The sequence below is a fragment of the Pelophylax lessonae genome (assembly GCF_965119305.1).
Source record: "Pelophylax lessonae genome assembly, chromosome: 11".
Classification (NCBI taxonomy): Eukaryota; Metazoa; Chordata; class Amphibia; order Anura; family Ranidae; genus Pelophylax; species Pelophylax lessonae.
The window spans coordinates 212199318-212215533 of NC_138778.1; the positions used below are offsets into that span (position 1 = coordinate 212199318).

At 45.3% G+C, this 16216-nt stretch overlaps 1 protein-coding gene across 1 annotated transcript in view; it reads right to left on the bottom strand.

The window, feature by feature from the left end:
- The window catches only part of TTLL9 (tubulin tyrosine ligase like 9), a 46863-nt gene that overhangs the window by 27313 nt on the left and 3334 nt on the right, over nucleotides 1-16216 (bottom strand). Inside the window, exons 4-8 of the mRNA XM_082272625.1 lie at nucleotides 11108-11219; nucleotides 6488-6673; nucleotides 4571-4639; nucleotides 4388-4478; nucleotides 2772-2812 (exon numbers count right to left, since the gene is read on the bottom strand). Of these exons, the coding sequence (XP_082128751.1) occupies nucleotides 2772-2812; nucleotides 4388-4478; nucleotides 4571-4639; nucleotides 6488-6673; nucleotides 11108-11219 (499 nt within the window). The remainder of the gene's footprint in view (nucleotides 1-2771; nucleotides 2813-4387; nucleotides 4479-4570; nucleotides 4640-6487; nucleotides 6674-11107; nucleotides 11220-16216) is intronic.

Consider the following 16216-nt stretch of genomic DNA (forward strand, 5'->3'; position numbering starts at 1 on the left):
AATGGGATAGTTGACTTACTGTAAAATCCCTTTCTCTGATGTTCATTGACAGACACAGCTCCTGATCTGATTAACCATTGGGTTATGCTGCCCCCTACAGGAGTAGGACATTAGGCAGAAAAAAAGTCTGGCTATGCCTATGGGCAGTCCCAGCGGGTATACTCCCTCTCTCTGCTATAGCCACTCAGTTTTGTTACAAGCAGTGTCAGAAGAATTACAACTCCACAGAGGGGTGGGTGCTGTCCATCAATGAACATCAGAGAAATGGATTTTACGGTAAGTCAAAAATCCCATTTTCGCTTTTGTTCATTCATGGACACAGCTCCTAAACTTCTTAACAGCTGGGATGTTCCAAAGCAGTGTTAAACATGAGGGGTGGGAACAGCGAAAAATAAATTCCCAAGGCTAACTATAGCCAACCACGTAAACAAGAGCTAAACAAAAACAACTGGAGCTCATTGGAAAAAAAAAACAATACACCCTCAAAGAGGATCAGGTCCTCTAAACAGCAGCCTGCAAAACCTTTCAGCCAAAGGAAGCATCCGCAGATGCCAAAACATCCACTTTATAGAACTTTGCGAGAGTGAGCACCGACGACCAGGATGGCCACCATGCAAATCTGCATCACTGATGCCTGATGACGGAAGGCCCAGGAGGCACTAAGCACCCAAGTAGAGTGTGCCTTGACAGGGGAAGGAGGAATCTGACCCCTGATGGAATAGGCCTGAATCACCGTCTGTCTGATCCATCTGGAAATGGTCACAGAGGAAGCGGACAACCCTTTCGGAGGCCCATCCGTAAGCACAAATAGTGAGTCTGATTTTCTAAAAGACTCCGTAGTTGCCAGGTACACCCTAATCGCCCAGACCACATCCAAGGCATGCAAAGCAATTTCCTTCGGATGTTTTGGCCTGGGACACAGGGAAGTCAACACAATGTCTTCATTCAAATGAAAATCAGAGACAACCTGAGGAAGCAACGACTGACAGGGGCGAAGAATCACCTTATCACTGAAAAACCAAGTAAGGTTAACGACAGGATAACGCTGTCAATTCCGACACCCTGTGAGCAGAGGTTAGAGCCCCCAAAAAGGCTACCTTCTGGGACAGCGTAAGTGGGGGAATCTCCTGAAGATTCTCAAAAAGAGGCTTCTGGAGGACTGAGAGAACCAAATTGAGGTCCCAAGGCGGCAACAGAGACCGCACTGGAGGGGTCAAGTGCCTAACTCCCTGAAAAAATGTACGCACCAAGTAGTATGTGGCCAAGGACCATTGAAAGAAGACCACTAAGGCCGACACCTGACCCTTGATAATACTCAAGGCCAGTTTCTGCTAACCCCCCCCCCCCCCCCCCCGTTGAAGGAAGGTCAAGATCCAAGCAACGGAAAAATGAGCGAGGATGAACCCCAAGAGACTCACACCATGCAATGTACATCTTCCACGTACGATGGTAGATCTTCCTAGAAGTAGATTTCCTAGCTTTTAACAGCGTTGGAATCACCGACTATTCATCAGCACCTGGCTTTCAATAGCCACGCCATTAAAGCCAGCCACTGTATAGCAGGATGGAAGATTGGTCCTTGGGACAGCAGATCCTCCCTGAGAGGAAGCTTCCAAGGAACATCCGCGACCAGCCGCACCAGATAGGTGTATTAAGCCCGGCGAGGCCAGTCCGGGGCCACTAAGATGACCGGAATTCCTTCTGCCTTGATCCTGCGTAGAAGTCTTGCCAGAAGCTTGAGGGAGGGGATTTGTGTTGAGTGGGGGGAAGAAATGTTCTAGGAAGGGAAATGTGGCAGGAAGAGGGGGGGGGGGGTGATTTGTGTTGGGTGGGGGAATTTAAGGGCAGCAGGGCATATTAAATGTTCTAGGAGGGGTCATTTGGGAGGGGGGTTGCAAGGAAAGGTGATTGGGGCGGGGGGCTGGAGAGGATTTGTGCTAGAAGTGATATGGTAGAGGGGACTTGTGCTGGGAGGGTACATTTTTTGGTGGTGGGGTGGAGAATTTGTGCTAGTAGGGATGATCAGATGGTATTTGTGCTAAGAGGGAAAATTGGGAGGTGGGGATTTGTGCTAGGAAAGGGCATGGGGGGGGGGGGATTTTGAGGAGTAGAGGATTTGTGCTAGGAGGAGTGTTTTTTTTAAGGGGAGGGTGGAATTTGTGCTGGGAGGATTTAAGGAGAGCAGTGATGGGGGGGCAAACATTTGTGCTTGGAGGGGCATTTTCAGCAGGGGGGTGGATTTGTGATGGGAGTGGGGTTTATCTTTTGGGGGTAAGCATGCAGATTATTGCGTTTTTTTTGTTGTTTTTTTTTTCGGGAGGGGTATTTTTAGTAGTGCTCATACATCTTGGGAGGGAGGGGGGGGGGGTCACAGTTTGACATGTTCACCCTGGGTTCTAGATGGCCTTGTTTCTGCACTGGGTAAAGGATAGCAGGCCAGACATGAGCAATGGATAACGGACTACAGATTGGACATGCATAGAAGATGATGAAGTTGCTTTTCTGATGCCTACATGGCAGCACACACAGAACAAGTGAATATCTAGAAAAGTGAGCAAAAGGCTACGATCTTTATCACTTCGTTATGGGAAGGGCTTGCCAAAGCTCTGCCTGAAACCATCTGCAGAGAGGCCAGGCCATACGAGATCAGAGCAGATGAAGATAGTTGGGAATGACACCTTCACATGACAGTAAGTGTACAGACATGAGCACTGGATGACTAAAATCAAATCTTGTGACAAATAATGAATCCAACACTAAATGTATCTCACCGAAGTAATAAGAACATAAACACGAAGATCAAATTTTCTTCCTGTGAATGAAAACATTGTCTATATTAATTTATGCTTAGAAGACATATGAATAAACCCAGAATAAGCCCAAGTACTGCCCCTTTCACTTACACTATATTACCAAACGTATTGGGACGCCTGCCTCTACACGCACATGAACTTTAATGGCATCACAGTCTTAGTCTGTAGGGTTCAATATTGAGTTGGCCCAACCTTTGCAGCTATAACAGCTTCAACTCTTCTGGGAAGGCTGTCCACAAGGTTTAGGAGTGTTTCTATGGGAATGTTTGACCATTTTTCCAGAAGCACATTTGTGAGGTCAGGCACTGATGTTGGAGAGAAGGCCTGGCTCGCAGTCTCCGCTCTAATTCATCCCAAAGGGGTTCTACTGGGTTGAGGTCAGGACTCTGTGCAGGCCAGTCAAGTTCCTCCACCCCAAACTCGCTCATCCATGTCTTTATGGACCTTGCTTTGTGCACTGGTGCGCAGTCATCTTGGAACAGGAAGGGGCCATCCCCAAACTGTTCCCACAAAGTTGGGAGCATGGGATTGTCCAAAATGTCTTGGTATGCTGACGCCTTAATAGTTCTCTTCTTTGGAACTAAGGGGTCAAGCCCAACCTCTGAAAAACAACCCCACACCATAATCCCCCCTCTACCAAATGATTTGGACCAGTGCACAAAGCAATGTCCATAAAGACACGGATGAGTGAGTTTGGGGTGGAGAAACTTGACTGGCCTGCACAGAGTCCTGACCTCAACCCGAAAGAAAACCTTTGGGGTGAAATAGAGCGGACACTGCAAGCTAGGTCTTCTCATCCAACATCAGTGCCTGATCTCACAAATGTGCTTCTGGAAGAATGGTCAAACATTCCCATAGACCGGTGATGGCGAACCTTGGCACCCCAGATGTTTTGGAACTACATTTCCCATGATGCTCAACAACAGTACCGAGTGTATGAGCATCATGGGAAATGTAGTTCCAAAACATCTGGGGTGCCAAGGTTCGCCATCACTGCCATAGACACACTCCTAAACCTTGTGGACAGCCTTCCCAGAAGAGTTGAAGCTGTTATAGCTGCAAAGGGTGGGCCAACTTAATATTGAACCCTACGGACTAAGACTGGGATGCCATTAAAGTTCATGTACGTGTAAAGGCAGGCATCCCAATACTTTTGGTAATATAGTGTATTTCTGCCCCTCTACATTTTTTAAGAGAAAGCCTCTTAAGGTCCCTTTCACACTCGTGCGACTTGTCCTGCAATTTGGGACTGCAAAGTCGCATAACAAGTCGTACTCCATGATTTCCAATGAGTACCATTCATATCTGTATGACTTCAAGGTGCAACGACTTCATAGTAGTCCCTGCACTACTTTGGGCCGATTTTAACGCGTTTTGAGGTCCATAGACATAGGCATTGCTTCAAGTCCAGTCAAAATTGCGGGAAAAAAAACGGTGCAAAACCGCAGTAAAATCACGTGACTTTTAGGTCACACAAGTGTGAAAGGGGCCTTAGTAACTGGTATCTTATTCCATTGTGACCACAAGCAAATCAACAATACCAAACAAAAAACAAAAGCTTCAGCTTTTCACACCTCCGATTAGATATGGATTTTCTATATAACGCTGAGCCACATAATTTTCCACTGGGATTTCATCTTTCTGGTCGTCAGCACGACTCCCGTCCTGAAAAAAGGAAAACAATTTATATGCAAAGTTGTCACTATCCAAACTGAGATGTCACCTCACCCCTGCCATAAAATAGGCTTAGGTGCTACCTTCCTCCAGTCCATAATGTCCTTCAGCTTCCGGAACAGGAAAATTCCCTTCCCTTGTGACCTCGCCACCTGCAGGAAGAAGTTTTTTTTTTTTTTTTTTTTTTTTTAAAAAAAAAAAAAAAAAAAAAAAGGCATCAAACTGCATTAAAAAAAAACAAACAAAAAAACAATGTTGCAATCTCAAAATATGGCAGATGAAAGAGCAATTTCAGGCAACAAATTTAACCAACTGCTACAGTTAATTAGCACCAATGCAGCAACAAATTAAACCAACTGCTACAGTTAATTAGCAAACAATGCAACTGTGCTTGATGTCAGGAAAACCACTCTTTATCCTAAAGTGGAACTTTATCCACACCAACTTAATAAAACATCAAAATGAGTGTGTGATGTAAAGTGCCTCCAGCATTGCTCCTATTTCTTCTTGCTGAACAGCTGTAAGCCTGGCTTCACACCGAATGTAGCTTTGAAATCGGGGCTACTTCAACACAATTTCGAAGCCGCCGGTCAGTGCGATTTCATGTGAGGCTTGCTGAAATTGGTGCGACTCCATGCACAGATGTAAATGCAAGCCACACACAAAATCGCCAAAAATAGTGCAGGAACCTTTTTCAAATAGGTGCAAGCATGAACAGGGGCTAAATCATAAAGTGGAACTAAACCCATCCATTCAATGGTTTAAAAAAAAACAGTTACATTCCTGGGATGCCGAGGTTGCTAACTGTACATTTGCTTGTGTCCTCAACTAAACTGTCAAACTCAGTGGTGTGTTTTGGTTTTGTGCTGCCCTAGGCAAAACTAAAATCAGGCGTCCCCCCATCTAAATTTTCCCCACCCTTTCCTGTTTAAGATTCACCCCTTCATCTGTAAACTCCACCCCTTCCTCTTTAGGCGCCACCTCTTCCTATAAGAGCGCTACCTCTTCCTCTCTGTAGATTAAAGTGGATAACAAGTGCAATCCTTAACTTTGGGGAGGGTGCCAGCATGAACCCCTGAGATCTAAAGATGGGACACCTCCCCACCCCCAAAACTGAAGGACTACCAGTCCCAGTATGAATCCCTGAGATCTAAGGATGTGACCCCCCTAAAGCAAAGGACTACAAGTCCCAGCATGAACCTCTTAGATCTAAGGATGTGACTCCCTCCAAAAACTAGAGGACTACAAGTCCCAGCACGAACCCCTGGGATCTAAGAATGTGACCCCCCCAAAAAGTGAAGGACTACAAGTCCCAGCATTGATCTCTTAGATCCAAGGATGTGACTCTCTCCAAAATTAAAGGACTACAAGTCCCAACAAAAACCCCTGAGATCCAAGGATGTGACCCCCTTTGATCTCACAGTTCATGCTGGGACCTGTAGTCCTTCACTAGTTATTGGGGGCGGGGGTCACATCCTCAGCGCTGAGGGGATCATCCTGGGACCTGTAGTCCTTCACTTTTGGGGAGGTCACATCCCCCAAAAGTGAAGGACTACAAATCCTAGCATGAACCCCTAAGATCTAAGGATGTGACCCCCCACCCCCAAAGTGAAGGACTACAAGTCCCAGCATGAATCTCTTAGAACCAAGGATGTGACTATCTCCAAAATTAAAGGACTACAAGTCCCAGCATAAACCCCTGAGATTCTAGGATGTGACCCCCTTAGATCTCAAAGTTCATGCTGGGACCTGTAGTCCTTCACTTTTGGGGAGGTCACATCCCCCAAAAGTGTAGGACTACAAGTCCCAGCATGAACTGGGATCTGTAGCGCTATTGTCTTGGGAACAACAAGATAAGAGGGAACGAAGGACACTGAGATCTAACTAATGTTCTTTCTTGTTCATGACACACTAATATCTCAATGTTCACAAAATGTCTTCTAAAACTAAAATGGAAGAACTCTTGCTCAATTCTCTTTCACCCACCTACCAAAACTTACAGGCTTCATGATCCAGGTGATTCCAGGATTTTTGCGGAATTCCTCAACAAACAGATGATATTCGGAGGGCAACTCGAACGTCTTTGGAAAGAAGTCACATTTTGCTGCCTCCAGCCTCCCCGACTCCCTCTCAAGAAGCTTCCGGAAACGTTTCAGATTTTTAACCATGAAGTTTTTGCGGGTCAGCTGGAGGAAAAAAGCAACGGGAACTTTGACTGGGTGGATTTCTACCACTTTATAGTAAACCATAAATGAAAACTCAAGGTTTGCATGCAACCTAAAAAAATAAAAACACGAATTGAATGCTATAAAAAAATGGATCAGATAAAAAAAAAAAAAAAAACTACAGCATACTTGCCTAGGCCTGGTGACAACTTTGGGCCTTTTGGTGGGGATCTTGGAAAAGCTAAGGGTCCCAAAGACCTTGACAAAACACTGTGCTGGATCGTATAGTCTTGAGATTTAGAGCTTGTTCACATGTAATGCAGGGACTGCCGCTCTTCTGAAAAGTGATCCACATTCAGATTGCTTTTCAGAGGCATTTGACAGGCGGAAGGGGGGGGGGGAGCGATATGTCACCTCCTTGCCACCTGATTTAACCCTATAATTGCCGTACTACTGCACCACAATAGCATGCATTGTAAACAGTTGCAGTGCGGTTGCATTAGTTGTGTTTGGTAGCGACATTGCAGTGTCATGCCCAGGGCATTTTTTCAGCGAGAACGCGGGGGAACGCCGTTCCGGTACCTCCAGCACTGAATGTATGTAATTGGCAAGGGGTGCTAGAGGGTCCATTGATGATGGCTGCTGGGGAATCTATTGTCCCTGATAGGAATCCATTTTTGAATTGGGGCCCATTGTTGCTGGGATGAGGGTCTTATTCTGATGGGCACTCAATTGCTGCTGTGAGGGATCTACTGTTAAGAGGGGGTCTATTGTTGCTGGCTGCTGGAGAGTCTGTTGATGCTTGTTGCTGGGAGATCTTTTGCTGCTGCTGGGGATCTATGGTTGCTAGTGTGCATTTGTTCCTCGGGGGTCTATTGCTGTGTGAGAGATCTACTGTTGCTTTTACTGCCTTTCTTGTTATCATTTACACATTCTATATAAATTACTTAGCACCACAAAAATGATACGTGGTTCTGTATTCTTTAAAAGGGGGGGGGGGGTACTGGGAGGTGAGTAGGGGGTGAAACCATGGGACAGTGCTTGTAGATTGGTAGGTGGCAGAGACAAGGGGTGACTCAAAAGATGGGGAACTTCCTACACCTATTCTCTCAGAATAAAAAGACCTGGTCATGCTGTTTTTCCTCACCATGTGCCATAACTGGCTGTATGTTAGTGTTCAGGTGGGCAGTTGGGGTTGGTAAACTCACAGCTCAACTGCCTGATTTTACTGCCCCCTCAGCCGCATGTGTGAATGAAGCCTTAAAACATTTTTTTTTAAATAATAAACATGTTATACTTACCTGCTCTGTGCAATGGTTTTGCACAGAGCAGCCCCGATCCTCTTCTTTTTGGGTCCCCCGCTGGCGCTCCTGCCCCCCCCCCCCCCCCCGAGTGCCCCCACAGCTAGCGGCTTGCTGTGGGGGCACTTGTGCATGCACGCTCCCAAGCCGGCTATTTTTTTCCATAAGACACACAGAGCACAAGCTCAGCCCCGCCCCCTGCTCTCCCTCCTCACTGGCTTTGATTGACTGCAGCAAGAGCCATTTGCTTCCACTGCTGTGGCTAAGCCAATGAGGTGAGAGAGAGCTCGAAGGAGCCTCTGCTCATGTGTACACCACTGGATCGAAATTGGTTCAGGTAAGTATTTAGGGAGGGGCTGTGGGGCTACATTAAGGATTTTTACCTTAATGCAGAGAATGTATTAAGGTAAAAAACGTTCTGCCTTTAGAACCACTTTGAGATCATTAGCTTTCCCAGAATGCTGCGGTGAGGCCCAGTGACATAACTGGGACCTATAGGAAGTTGGAAATCTGGATGTAAGGGGACAATTTTTACATTTTTCTTCCAATGTTTTCTTTTTGTAATAATTTCAGTCACTGTTTTTTTTTTAATTATATATATATATATATATATATATATATATATATATATATACACATACATATATATATATATATATATATATACACATACATATACACATACAAAAAACGTGATGCGCCAAAATTACACAAAAAGAAAAACTCTTAAAGTGATGATAATATATATATATATATTAATAAAATAAATCGAGTCCATAAGGCACTCAACAGTGCTCGTGCTCAAATACAATAAAATGTGCGTAAAGTGTCCAAATAAAGAATCCAATCTTGTGGACAATAAAGTGGAAAATGAACACCAATAAGTGAGATCCCTCCACCAGATGAATTAGCCTCTCACCTCCATGTAGGACCCAAACGGGCCAGCAAATGCATATATAAGGGTGTTGGGCTCCTGGAAATGACCTCCCAGCTTTTCACCTCCGGGAATCACGGGACATATGATTGAAAAAAATAGGGCAAAATCTAGTGCTCTCTGCTAGTAAACCCAATAGGCTTTATTACAATGAATTACAGTCAACTCACATTTCCGGGGCACTAAGCCATGCCTGCTGATATGGCAAAACAGTAGTGTATATCACCGGAGAGATGGTCGGCGTCGGCCACGCAAGCTCCACCCCCTAGGGGCGGGGCCGACAAGTAGGAGCACTCCCGTGTCACTGGATTTGACTGACAGCAGCAGGAGCCCATGGCTCCCACTGCTATCAATCTGTCCAATGAGGAGAGAGACTCATGCACATTGCTGGATCAGATTGGGCTTATGTATAAAGGAGCTGCAGCAAAGACGGTTTTTCACCTTAATGCATAGCATACATTAAGGTGAAATACCTTGAGACTTCAATCACTTTAATGATTCAACATCAAATTCTTGTTAAGATGTCAGTTTTCATTTTCAAAAATATTAAATGAAAAACTCAACACAAAAAGAAATAAGGGAGAGCAGGGCTGGCCCTACCATGGGTCCTGCTGGGCCCATTGGACCCAGGCAGCACTTTGAGAGGTGCAGCAAATTGACACCCAAGATATTTTATTTCCAGCAGTTTTGTGTGTCGCTGCCCTGATGAGTATGAGGAGGTGGAGCGTCACCTCCGGGGAACGTCCCTCGTGTGATCGTAATGTGTGCAATGACGTCAGACATCAGCGCCAGGGCTGCTATTAGAAATCGTGGGGCCCTGTACAGCCTTCCTGGCAGGGCCCCCCTAACTCAGTCTACACCCCACCCACCCACCTGGGGTGCAGTGAAACAGCGGCATGACTTTACACCTCTACGCTGCAAAACTTGGAGAAGTCCCACTTCCTGGGCCCCCTACTGACCTGATGGGACCCAGGGGAATTGAATTTAAGCCCTTGTAAACAAGTAGGAGCGGGGATGTGGTCTAGTAAAAACTATTTATTGGTTTAGGGAGAAATTAACAATAAAGTTGCCCCGGGCCCCCCTGTTTAGCTGATGAGGTCTGGGCCCAGTACCATTGGACCAGTTGTACTGCCTTATCAGCAGCCCTGATCAGCGCACTCCATCTCACGCAGGGAAGACTGGATCTTCTAGGGCGGTGGCTACGGTGGACACAGGAGGACTGAGGACAGACAGGTGTTTGGTGGACCGGTCCACTGGTGAGGTATGGAAGAAAATAGCCGTAAATATAATATGTTCTACATTTCATATTTAATAAAAGGTATTACTGTTTTTATTGGGTTTTTTTTGGTCCCTATACCCCACAAAGCAGCCCCTTAACCCCCCCACCACAACGCAGCCCCTTAACCCCCCCACCACAACGCAGCCCCTTAACCCCCCCACCACAACGCAGCCCCTTAACCCCCCTCCCATAACGCAATGCAACCCCTAAAAAATGATGCATATAGACAAGGTGCTTTTGCATGTAAATAGGACTTCCTGATAAATTTAATTATCATGATATAAAATAATGAATGGCCATTTGGTATGCGTGATTTTTTTTTTTTTTTTTTGAGGGGGTGGGGGGCAGCATTTCATTCTTGGACCCAGGCAGCACAATTTCTTGGGCCAGCCCTAAGGGAGAAGATATAGTAAATCATTGCAATTCTCCAATTCTGAGGGGTTGGGGGTGGGCGGGGAGATTTAAAAGGGGAAAATTGTGTTATTTGCTACTCTGTAATATTCTTTAAGCATTTTGTAAAATTGTTGGAAATTTAAATAAATAAAAATTATAATTAAAAAAAAATAAAAATAAATAATAATTCTTACGATTTCAATAGTCTTTTCTTTTTCAGAGTTGACTGTTTGCCATATGAAATCTGTAAACAAAAAGGAGCCCCTATGGGTACAGAACAATAGGATTGCTGAAAATAACTGCCATTAGTGACCAGTGCAGCTCACAGCAGCCTGAAGAAAGCTGGGCAGGCAAGAAAACCTGGCAACAGTTTTGCCTCCATAGGACCAGAAAACTACAGACCCCAATGTGATGGAGGTCACATGACATGGCGGTGATCACCCATCTGCTCTGGAAAAACAATACATATAGTCTGAACGATTATTTTGCTCAATACTGACATTATCCCATTTCCTTTAAAATGACAGGAGTAGAAAAAGGTCAGTCACCTCATAGTGGTTGCGGAAGTGACAGATGCGCACATGTTCTTCCATGTAAATATGGTCAAAGTTCTCCCGCAGCCAACCGACATCGCACCAATAAAAGTCCCATTCGCCATCACTGGAGAAACATTTTGGAGTAAAAATTAGAATTACTTACCACATAATGTAATGATGGAAGAGCCCTGGGGCCATCATTAAAACAATTTCAAAGATTTCGGAGCTTGAAATTTTTTTTTTTTTTTTTAAAGAATTCTGAGTTTGAAAATCAGAATTCTGAGATTAATAAATTTTAGCATGGTCCAAAACTGTTAAACACAAAATTCTGAGATTATAAGTCAGAATTCTGACTTATAGGCCCCATGCACACGGGGCGTTAGAAAAAACGTACGTCAAAGTTAGTTCTGACGCCGGAAAAAGCAGCTGTAAAAACGTGCTTTCAGTAGCTTTTTCCATTGGCGTTATTGCACGTTTTGCCACGTTGCTTTTAGCAGCGTTTTTTTTTCTTCCATTCAAAATCAATGGTTCCCTATGGGAGCCTATTGATTTGAATGGAGGTCGCACCGCAACACCGCAAGTCGGATCCGACTTGCGGGGCGACTTGCGCTGTGAGAATCTTGAGGGGGAACTCCATGCCAAAATGGGAAAAAAACGGCGTGGGGTCCCCCCCAAGGTTCCAAACCAGGCCCTTCGGGTCTGTTATGGAATTTGAGGGTAGCCCCATGCCGAAAAAACGGCGTGGGGTCCCCCCCAAAATCCATACCAGACCCTTATCCGAGCATGCAGCCCGGATAAGGGTAGGGTGCGACCTCCATTCAAATCAATAGGCTCCCATAGGGAACCATTGATTTTGAATGGAAGAAAAAAAAACGTATAACGTGGCTTAACGCACGCTAAGCAACGTTATAGCAAAGTTATTCAGCTTTTAGCAGCGTCAAGCGTTTTTAACGCTGTAACGCTGGTCCTCAGAACGCGCAGGTGGTGGGTTCTTGTTGCAGCCTAAAAACGCCTAAGCCACTTACAGCTCAAAAACGTCTGAGTGTGCATGAGGCCATAGAATAACATCGAGGGGCGTTTTTAGGCTGCAAAAAGAAAACGCCTGACGCTGCTTACAGCAGCGTTAAAAACGTCCCGTGTGCCTTAATCTCAGAATAGTGTTTACATTTTTTTTAGCATGGTCCAAACTTGTAATCTCAGAACTCTGACTTGCAAAGTCAGAATTCTAACTTTTAATCTCAAGAATTCTGACATTCAAACCCAGAGTTCTGACTTTCAAACTTCTGTAAAAAAAAAAAAAATTTACAAGCTCAGAAATCTTTGAAATTTTTTTATGATGGCCCCAGGGCTCTTCCATATGTATGGAAGAGCCCTTGGGTCCATCATAAAAACAATTTCAAAGATTTCTGAGCTTGAATTTGTTTTTTTTTTACAGAATTCTGAGTTTGAAAGTCAGAATTCTGAGATTAATAAATTTTAGCATGGTCCAAAACTTTTAAAACACAAAATTCTGAGATTAAAAGTCAGAATTCTGAGTTTAAAAGTCAGAATTCTGACTTTTAATCTCAGAATTGTGTTTAAAAAATGTTAGCATGGTCCAAACTTGTAATCTCAGAATTCTGACATTCAAACCCAGAATTCTGACTGTTAAACTTCTGTAAGAAAAAAAAAATTCAAGCTCTTCCATATGTAATGTACGTTGGACATTCTGCATCAATTTAGGCAAATTACAAAAAATCAGTGGAAAAAAAGAAAAAAACAATAGACAATACAAACTGCTAGCAAAAGATAAAGTAGCCAGTACACACAATGCAGTTCCAAACCAGCCCTGATAACCCCCACCTTTGTTCAAAGCTCTAATGTAAAACTAGCAAAACTACAGGCAGCTGATTTGTAACCTGCAGCACCGACACTTCTGATACTCGTGGTCCAAAGTGGAACAGCAGCCAGGATATCTTTTTCTGGTTTTGAATAAATTAGGAAAAGTTTTTATTGCAGTTTGTTGTCTCCTTTGGGGAGATGCCGGTTCGGGTTCTTGTCGATTAATCATAAAGACAGGAAGTAAAAGGAAATCTCCCAAAGGAGGTTCTATTTCAGGGGTGCGCAAGCTTTTTACCCACTTGCCTACTGGGCACTTAAACCCCCTTTCTGCCCAGGCCAATTCTCAGCTTTCAGCACTGTCGCTCTTTGAATGACAATTGCGCGGTCATGCAACACTGTACCCAAATTACATTTTTTTTTTCTTAAATAAATAGAGCTTTCTTTTGGTGGTATTTAATCACTACTGGGGTTCAGTAAAAATACTAAAAATTTTATAGAGAAAAAAAAAAAAAAACAGTTTTTATAGTTTGTTATATAATTTTGCAAACAGGTAATTTTTCTCCTTCATTGATGTGCGCTGATGAGGTGGCACTGATAGGCTGCACTGATGGGCACTGATAGGCTGCACTGATAACGTGGCACTGGTGGGCACTGATAGGTGGCACAGATGGGCGGCACTGAAGGGCACTAATAGGTGGCACTGATGGGCAATGATAGGCACTGGTAGGTGACACTGATAGGCAGCACTGATGATGGGGCACTGGTGGGCATTGATAAGTGGCAATGGTGGGCACTGATAGGTGGCGCTGGTGGGCATTGGAAGGTGGCACTGGTGGGCACAGATGCTCCCCCTCTTTGGGACCGATGTCCCTCTGACAGCAGCCAGCGTGAGGAGAAAGTAAAGCTGATCACTTGCTGCTGTTTACATCGCGTAATCAGCTGTCATTGGCTGACAGCTGATCACGTGGTAAGGGGCCGGGACTCCGATCTGTGATCAGCCGAGTCTCATGGATTCGCTAATCACAGAGTGAGCCGCGTGCGCTCCGCAGGGAACACGCAGGCAGCTCATGCATGGAAGGACGTACATGGACGCCCTTCCGGCAATTAAGGTCCGCGGTGTAGCCGTCTTTTGGCTATAGAACATGAACGGGAAGAAGTTACAGGACTATTTAAAGGGGTTCTAAAGGCAGAAGGTTTTTTTTTATCCTAATGAATTCTCTGCATTCAGATAAAAAAACCTTCTGTGTGTAGCAGACTCCCTCATACTTACCTGAGCCCCATCTCTATCCAGCAATGTCCATGAGTGCCTCAGCCATCGGGGACTCTCCCCCCTGACTGACTGAGACACCATAGGCTCCTGCTGCTGTCAATCAAAGTCAGTTAGTCAATGAGGAGAGAGGGGGCAGGGCTAACTGCAGCTCTGTGCCTGAATGGATACACGGAGCCGTGGCTCGGCTGCCCCCAGAGCAAGCTGCTTGCTGTGGGGGCACTCAACAAGAGGGAGGGGCCAGGAGAGCCAGCGGGGGGGGGGGGGGGGACCCGAGAAGAGGCGGATCCGGGCTGCTCTGTGCAAAACCAACTGCACTGAGCAGGGAAGTAGAACATGTTTGTTATTTTTATAGAATAAAAGAACAAGACTTTATAGTAACTTTAGGCGGACGCGGGCCACAATGAACTATGGGGTTTTACTGCCCCCCCAAACAGCAAATGTAAACAAGCCCTTACTTTTCTTAGCTCCCTATAAGGCTGCTTTCACACTGATGTGCAACCCACGGGTGCACCTGCGGATTAGCTGCACTAAGCCCTATATAGACCTCTCATACATCTTGTGGGTAAATGGAAATTTTGGTGCCGAAACTGAAACCGAAAATGCAGGATGCACTTGGCTGAAAACCGAAAAACAATCGTTTTTGAAAAATATTTATACATTTGTATATATAATTGTATTATATTTGACTTTTTAATTAAAATCATGAATTTAAATAAATATGAATTGATAATAAATAGGATTTTATTGTCGGCCATTATTGGAACTCTTACCGCCAGAAAAATGCATCCCTTTAAATTCCATGTATTTGATCACACTGGTCCGTTCCGCTTCTGTTGTGGGGTGAAAAATCCTGCTTGATGCATTTTTGCTCAGTAAAAAAAAAAAAAAAAAAAAAAGAAAAGAATGCACTAAAAAACGCACCTCCCCGTTGAAATGCTATGAAAAAACGCAGCAATACCGCACCCATGTTACATTTTTGATGCAGTTTTTAAAACCCATAAACTAAGAAAAACACACTATAAAGCACAGTAAAAAAACGTGGTAAAAAAAAATAAATAATCGCAGCAAAAACTGCTGTAAAATCGCCATAAAATCGTGGCAAAAATCACATCCGTTTTCAGCGCCATTATTGCCAATTTTTTCTCTTATCGGCAAAATGCAGATAACACCATTTAGGGACGATATGTTTAGCTGAAATTTCGGTGCATCTCTACTTGTGTGTGTCTATGGATCAGTGCAGCTAACCCGCAGGAAAGCCGTAGGTGCACCTGTAAAGCAGCCCAATTACCCTTTATTAGAAGGGACACCCCCACCGCGCTGGTAAAACCACCCGCTGGTCAGCCATAGAGCAGCCCCTGATCCTGCAGCAAAGAGAGGGAGAGGACCCCACCAGACTCACCAGGCAGTCACCAGCAGCACCAGGCTCAAAGCACTCCATCCACAGGCTCCACAGTAATGGCCGCCATTCAATTCAATGCCGGACTAACGCAAAATGGCCGCCCCGGATACACAAACATGGCCACCAACCCATACAGAAAATAGGCTACAACAAAATGGTGGCTCCACAGGGATCCCAGGGACCCAGGAGGGACCTCTGGGCCCAGGCAAGACACAGAGCAAGAAGAGAGGGCAGTGGAAGGAGCCCCCCACCAAATACAGCCCCCCCCCACAGCCGTTCACCCTTTCGCTGGTGGCGTACCCCCCATCCCTATCCCCAGTACAGCACCCTGCCCCAGCCCAAGGAGGTAGCCAGACCACCATACAACCCCAGTATAGTTGGAGGGGGGATGGGGGGGCATAGATGACCCACAGGACCATTAGATTTAAGGGGGGGGGACTAACAGGAAGGAGGGGAACCAGGGGTCTGACAACCCCAGGGGCAGGGGCCCGCGTCCACCCAAAAACCCTCCAGGAGGAAAAGGGGGGGATAGCTACTCACCATACCAGGAACCAGGTGGGCACCGCTCCAGGCAGAACCTCCTCGCCTAAATGGGGGGCTGTCGGCAAGGAGAAACGCTGCGACGTAGGCC